Source organism: Cynara cardunculus (genome assembly GCF_001531365.2).
Source record: "Cynara cardunculus var. scolymus isolate 2C chromosome LG 3, CcrdV1, whole genome shotgun sequence".
Classification (NCBI taxonomy): domain Eukaryota; kingdom Viridiplantae; phylum Streptophyta; class Magnoliopsida; order Asterales; family Asteraceae; genus Cynara; species Cynara cardunculus.
The window spans coordinates 27,472,313-27,480,104 of record NC_037530.1 but is presented as its reverse complement, the minus strand read 5'-3'; the positions used below and the strand labels follow the sequence as shown (position 1 = coordinate 27,480,104).

Genomic DNA, 7,792 nt, shown 5'->3' with positions numbered 1-7,792 from the left:
AAAAGTAAACAACAATACCTATTTATCCAAACAAACAAATTTATCCATAGATGACTTAATAATTTTTTTTATAAACAACCTCTTAACTTTCTACATAAAACTTACTAAATAATTTATTTTTTTATATCATTAAACCATCACTAAACAGCGGTGTAGAAACCACCGGCTAAGATCCTAACAAAGGTTTTTTTGTTTGTTATGAAATTGGGTTTCAAACAGGAGAGACGTAATGAGAATGAGACATCATGGTTGACCCTCCCTTTTTAACGTCGGGAAGACCTTGATCCTTAAAACCCTCGGATAGCAGGTAAAAGTTAATGGCATTGTTGATCTATCTATCTATCCTTGGATACTTTGAGATGAGATGGCGATGGCGTCAGCTGCACTCCATCGCACAAATCTAGTCCAAATCCAGTCCACCCTGTAACTCCCTGTAACTATTGACAGTTCATGCTTCATACCCTCACCAAACCCTACAACTTTCATATTTTATACTCACTGTCACTCGAATTACAATTCACAAACCTCGATTTCATCACTCCTCCTATCATATAACTGTCAAGATTCCTCTAATTCCAATTATACACAACCTTCTTTGACCCTTCCCCCCTCCCCTTTTTCATAAATCCCAGTTCATTCTTTATAATTAATCACAATTATTTTGCTTCTGGATCTGGGCTTGTATTCAGATCAACTGAAGAAATGGACGGTGGTGGCGTTGGCGTTGGCGTCGGCGGTGACGCAAAAGCCATGAAGGTGGAAGCACCCGTTACGAGGCCCGATCAGGGCTTCAATTTGGAACCCGACGTGTCTGTTTCGTCGCCTGTAACTAGGCAGAAGGCTGCTGCCGCTAAGCAGTTAATTGAGAATCATTACAAGAATTATCTACAAGGATTGCAAGATCGTAAAGAAAGGTAGTATTCTTATTTCTACTCTATGTTTCGTTTCTTTTGAGCATTTAGTATTGTTTATGATCATGAATGATGGTGATTGCTGGTTTCTAGGAGACGAGCTTTACAGAGGAGGGCGGCTGAAGCGCAAGTATCGAGTGAGGAAGAAGAGCAGATGCTACGGAATTTGGAGAAGAAAGAGACAGAATACATGAGATTACAAAGGCATAAAATTGGGATCGATGATTTCGAACTTTTGACGTTGATTGGTAAAGGCGCTTTTGGCGAGGTACAAACCCTCACCATTTACATAGCATCATATGAAATTATTGATCATTTTGTCCTTCTACGAACATATGTTGGCCATTAGTAACACTTGTTGTAATACCTAAATGTCAATGGCTTAAGATGTTATGACGATATTCATGTGTTTTGGGGTGAATCAACAACTTCCAAACACACACACACATATCTATACCCACTTTAGGAACTATAATTCAAAATTATGGATGTTTGATTGATGACCAGCATCCAGCTCGGATCTAGTACATTGAACCAGGACCCCTTTAGAAAACATAATGCATAGACCCAGAAAACTGTTTATACTCTGCATTTCATTCATTTGGTAGACCTGAAGCGTTCATGGTCTATGTGTGTTATGCAGGTGAGGTTATGTCGTGCTAAAACTAGTGGAGAAGTCTTTGCAATGAAGAAGCTGAAGAAATCAGAGATGCTTAGTCGTGGGCAGGTACCAAATCGTTCTCATTTCCAGTAGTTCTCTCCATGCTTAGTTCTGGGAACATATAGTATTGTTGGAACGAAGTGAATTCACAGATGATCTATGTGCTTTCGTTTGAGGGTATTTGGTATTGGCTTAAAATAATGTTGCAAATGCCTTAAATCTGTCCCATTGAACATTACCCCTCTTATCCAGTTTACCATTATTTCTACTTAAATTTTGTGTTTCCAAGGTTGAAAAAGTTTTCGGTAGAAAGCCATTAATAGATTTTTTTGTTTCACCACTTGTCTGTCATTCCCCGCTATGGTGAACAACACAAGACATAGCTTATGCACCTGCACTGATTTGGGTAAATGGATGTATGTAGAAGAGAAATTTATGGTTGATATGCTGATTAGTATATGATACACCCTAAGTGCACAACAAGAGCAATGCATGTTAAGCATTGACTTGTCTAATAACTGCCAAGTTGACAGGTTTGAAGAATCTTTCCCCATGCTTCCCTTTGTTAAATAATTTTATCACAAGTGATCACAACTTGCAGGCTTAGGAAAATTATTGAACTAGAATGGAATCTAATATTAATGAAGCAATTCTGTTGCACTTTATGTACTTTCTCCTTAGATGCTAATATGATGAACATGAATGAACCCTTGATCTTTTGCCACCTTTAAGAAGGTTGTTGTTCATGTATGAATTTCACCGCAGCCCCTCCAAACAAAAATAGAAACAACCTCTAAGCTGCTATACTAAATTCAAAGACATGCGTTGACATTGTCATTTATTTGTTATCTGTATATTGATGGATTTTATCGTTTGATAACTTCCATTCTTTGTATGCTTAGGTTGAGCATGTTCGATCTGAGAGGAATTTGCTTGTGGAGGTTGATAGTCGATGCATTGTAAAACTCTTCTATTCTTTTCAAGATGCTGATTACTTGTACCTTATCATGGAGTATTTACCTGGAGGTGACATCATGACTTTGCTAATGAGAGAGGACATTCTTTCTGAAGATGTTGCTCGATTTTACATGGCTGAAAGTATCTTGGCCATTCATTCAATTCACCAGCACAACTACATTCATAGGTATTATATGTCGCAACGAAACATCATATACGTGATTCAAGCGATCATTGTGAATAAAAATGAATATACATCGACTAGTTTAGTGCATTTTAGGTAAGCTGCATTTCCTTCTTGTAATATTATATGACGTCCCCATAGTACCACATTCGGTGGACTGTGAGGCAGACCAAAATAAGATCAGTCAACCTTTCAATCTGTATCCTATGTTTTAATGCCCAACTGGGCTCACTTGAGACTCTCTTAGGATGATTAGGAGGTTGAGTTTAAATCCCACACTTGTATATTGCTTAGGTTCAACCACTTTAAGCACATTGAACATTATCAGGGACAGCAATCATATAGTGCATTGATCAAACAGTAGCCACATACATGTTCGATAAACAATTTGTGATCAAGGAACAGATAGCATGTGAAGTATGTTGGATGGAAATATTTATTCCATAGTATTAAGTTCATTGTTTCATTTTCTTGGTTATGATTTTCAGTCATGACTTTGTCACTTCCATGGTTGCAGCATAGTTTGAGCTCAATCAGTACCTTTGCATGTAAACGTTTACATGCAAATCATTTCTGCAACTCTTCTAGATGGAAAAAAGCATGCACTGAACTTCTTTTCACTTGTAGGGACATCAAACCAGATAACCTGATTCTGGACCGAAATGGCCACCTAAAGTTGTCTGATTTTGGCTTGTGTAAGCCCCTTGAAAGTAAATTTTCGTCAATATTGTTGAATGACGAGGATTATGCAACTCAGGGGCCCATAAATGACAATGATGGGCAGCAAGTTCCTTGGTTAATGCCAAAGGAAAAATTGCAACAGTGGAAACGTAATCGACGTGCCTTGGTATACTTTCTTAACATTTGTCTTTACTTTCTCTTGATCTAAATAATGTGTCAATGACCTTCCTTCCATTTTATTTGTATTTGTTTACCAAGCATTCTTCTATGTGCTCCGTTAAGATGTTAGCACTTAAATCAATAACATTTCTTTGTGTAAAACTTCATTTTGAAGGCATATTCCACAGTTGGAACTCTCGACTATATGGCACCCGAAGTGCTGTTAAAAAAAGGATATGGAATTGAGTGCGACTGGTGGTCATTGGGCGCAATCATGTATGAGATGCTTATAGGCTATCCCCCATTTTGCTCTGATGATCCCAGGATGACTTGCCGCAAAATCATTAATTGGAGAACATGCTTGAAATTCCCAGAGGAACCAAAAGTTTCAAAAGAGGCCAGGGACCTGATCTGTCATTTGCTATGTGATGTCGAATCAAGGTTGGGGACTGGAGGAGTGGATGAGATAAAGGTAGAGAACCTTTAAAGATATTATATTTTTTTCGGGTTGCATAGCATTTATATGTGTTCAATGACTACATAATATGCAAGATGATTTGACTATGATCTTTGATTTGATTAATTAAGAATCCTGTTCTAGGTTGGCATTCGTTATTCGTGTTGAAAATTCTGCATCTCTTACTAACGTACGTTCCTTCAGGCACACCCGTGGTTTAAAAGCGTCAAATGGGATATGCTCTATGAAATGGAAGCTGCCTATAAACCCATTGTCACTGGAGAATTGGACACTCAGAATTTCGAGAAGTTCCCTGAAGTGAGTACTTTGATTTCTAATGCATTTCTAGTCATTTTTGGTAAGAAAGGTTGAAGTGGGGTGTTTATAAAGTTTAAAACTAATTTAAAGTATGGAACCCTTTGTTCAATGATACGGTCCCCTCACTTATAATACGATTAGCATTGTGATACATGAATCACAAAATGCACACAAGTTTAGCCATTATTTTGGTTATATAGTGTGAAGAGTCGACTTGGCCTTCTCTCTTTGGAGCTCAAGGTGTATTATCTGCTTCTTATAACTGAACCAAAAGGCCGTTATATTTCCTCTTTTCTTACTTGAATCCATGTTCAGTTGCTAATTTGTTTTTTTTTTCCAGTTTGTTTTGTTCTTTTACAATTTCCAACTTAATTTGAATATGACCCTCAAACCTTGTTATTCCTGCTTGAAAAAGGCAATGACATTCTTTTTCTTGTTATTTAAGATTTATTTCTGTGTCAATCTATGCTTTGATAGGTGGAAGATCCTCGGTCAGCAGTACCAAGAGTTGGACCTTGGAGAAAGGTAACAACCTTTACTTTTTGTAATGCTTGCTTGCCTATTGCATTCTCCTTTTGGTGTTTAAGTTGCCATGGTTGAATTCTATAACTTTTGTGCAGATGTTAACATCGAAAGACTCCAATTTCATAGGATACACCTTCAAAAAGTCAGATATGTTGAAATCAGTCGGAACTTCAGGTATGCTTCTTGAGCAGTTTAGTTTCAATGTTACAAATTCTTCTTCCCATTGCTATAGGACATTTTTGAAAGAACCAACTGTTTGCAAATAATATCTTTAAAGTAACTTAAGCTATCCTGTTTAGTGTCTAAAATTTCGCGTCTTAAATTGATTTCATGTATCTGGATACCCTGATAACATCCATGAGATTTGGATGCCGTCTAATTTTTGTATTTATTTGAACGCCAATAATGACATATATGTTGGATCTCAAATTTGGATTTGGCAATATCTGCTCCTTTTATATCCCTAGCAGAAAGAAGTATAACTATGATCGTTTGTTATGCAGGTATAGATATGAGGTCAAATGGACCTTCCAAGCCCCCATCGTTGGTTTCCTTGTTTGGTACGTTGCCTCTTATCATCTACACAATCTTTTCGACACTTTCAAGCACTGGTTTTTTGAAACTATCTTATCAGTGTAGTTTTTGTTGGTAATTTGGAACTACAAGAAGATTAGATACTACTATCCTTGAAAATCCATGTTGTTTTAGAAAAATTGTTTGAGTATTTGTGAAGGTCTAAAATATCCTCGTTCAGTTGGTACGCGAGATGAGTCGAGATAGGACAGAATAAAAACTTGCTGTCACGCCTTTTGGTTCGACATTAGACTGTAACCTGATGACATGGTTTGACAAAAATAGGTGGAACAAAAATCATGAAGACTAAACAAGATTGGTAAATTACTAAACTACCCATGTCAAATTAAAACCCTAGAAACCTTCCACAATTTTTTTCACCCGCCTACCGCCTGTCCTGTACCAATCGTACCCTCGATTATTACAAGACACAGGGAATTTAATGGACCCAAGATGGGCAAATACCATGAACTTGAAAACCTCCCAAAAATGGAAATGATTGCAAGCTTTACTGGATGGAGGACTACTATGCAAATATCCTAGTTCAACTTGAAAACCATACAATCCCATACCCGTTCATAAATTTAACACGATAGTACTGAATGAATCTTCTAATCCTTTCAGGCCATATGGATTTGAAAGGAACTGCATTGCCCGAGGACGAGCAGGAGCAGAAAAGTTGACTTCAGCCTCATCAGCTCCAATCATGACAGGTCTCTATATGCAAACATTTAGATCTCATACACGGCTGTAATCACGAGCGTTTTCTGTAAAAATACAACAATTTGAGAAGATCGGTCTAAATACAATTTTGAATGTCATAATTTACTTCATAATATGCTCTCGTACAGTTTGTTTTCGTGCGATATGATCTTCTGGTATAGATTCCTACATCTGATTTTAACAGAAACAGAGCATTTCTTGTAACTTTTACCTCTGGTTTTTGCACCTAAATAGTAGCATTGTTTCTTTAATTTTGTTGCCATTTGGGTTATAAAAAGTTATGTACACGCAGATGTATTGCTAAAAGTTTCAGTTGAGCCCTCAGTCCTGGTTATATGGTATCTGGGTACTTAAATCCAAAAATAATTATGTACACATAAAACAAGTATGACAGCTACATAGCAATTGATATTTACATATTTGTGGATTAGATTTCAACAAACTCAAAACAACTCATGGATGAATAATTATGGTAGTTTAGGGAACTATTAAGATGATTAAGTGACTCTTATGATATAGTACAAAATGAAATATGATTGTTTACGATGAAATTAGGTGTTGAATGGTTAAGGGAGGTCTAGGATACAAAATCATTCAGAGGGTTTTAGAACCATTAAGAGACGTACTTTTTTCTTGCAAACAAGATTCACATCTTAACGATTCAAATGTTGCTTCTTAATAAAACTATTAAGAGGTAAACAAACAATCCCTAAGACATGTATGGAATAAGATGGTTGAATATAGATTAATGGCTTATTCAATTCAGTAATTTTTAGTTGTTGCTTAAAAATTAAAGAGTTCACTACAAATTTGGTTCGTATGGTTTCTCAAAAATAATACTTTTCATCATTGCAGTTTTGAAATTACAAGATGGCCATTGTGGTTTGTAAACACGTTCGAATTTGGCCCCTCCCTCTAATGGTCATCGTGGTCTGCAAATATTTTTCGTTGTTTTATTGATTGTTTTTGCCTTTTAACCGATCACAAATCACATGAACCAAAATCATAAATTGGATTTTGATTGGAGAAAAGAGAAAAAAAATAGATAAAATGCCCCTCACTTGATAGAACTTTTTTAACGACCTTTAGAGAAAGGGACCAAATATGAACATTTTTTGCAAACCACGATGACCATATTGTAATTTTGAAACAGTAAAGACAAAAAATGTCATTTTTGACAAACCACAAGGACCAAATTTGTAGTTTACTCAAGATTAAATAAAAACAAATATTGATTGAATAAACTATTAAGTATTTAAGTTCATTATGCAAATATTAAGTGTGTTCATCGATTCACATTCAATGGATTTGACAACAGTAAATCCAATCATCGACTGCAAGTTGAATTTTGACGTCAAACTAATTTAATCCAGTATAATAGATGATTGAAGTGTATATGTTTTATTCATTATAATTGCTATTGTTTATTTATTGGATTGGATTGGATTAAATGAGATCAATAGGGCGGACTAGAGATGGCCAAAAACCGGTCCCGGGCCGGTCCCAATCGGTCCTTACATTTCTCATAACCGGTCCCGGTCGAAAATAATAGGACCGGTATAGGTACTCTATAACCGGTTATGGGCCGCCGGTCCCGGTCCCAACCGGTCCCAACCGGTCCTTCATTAAAAAAATAAGATTTT

The 7,792-nt window shown here is 36.4% G+C and overlaps 1 protein-coding gene across 1 annotated transcript; it reads left to right on the top strand.

Annotated features, from left to right (window-relative positions):
- Positions 1–382: 382 nt before the first annotated feature.
- Positions 383–6,396, top strand: LOC112509503 (serine/threonine-protein kinase tricorner). The gene is made up of 11 exons (XM_025114488.1): positions 383–914; positions 1,005–1,179; positions 1,555–1,638; positions 2,475–2,716; positions 3,341–3,560; positions 3,729–4,025; positions 4,215–4,328; positions 4,806–4,853; positions 4,949–5,027; positions 5,357–5,413; positions 6,051–6,396. Exons 1-11 carry the CDS (start codon positions 703–705, stop codon positions 6,107–6,109), a joined length of 1,587 nt encoding a protein of 528 aa, XP_024970256.1. The 5' UTR covers positions 383–702; the 3' UTR covers positions 6,110–6,396.
- The last annotated feature ends 1,396 nt before the right edge of the window (positions 6,397–7,792 follow it).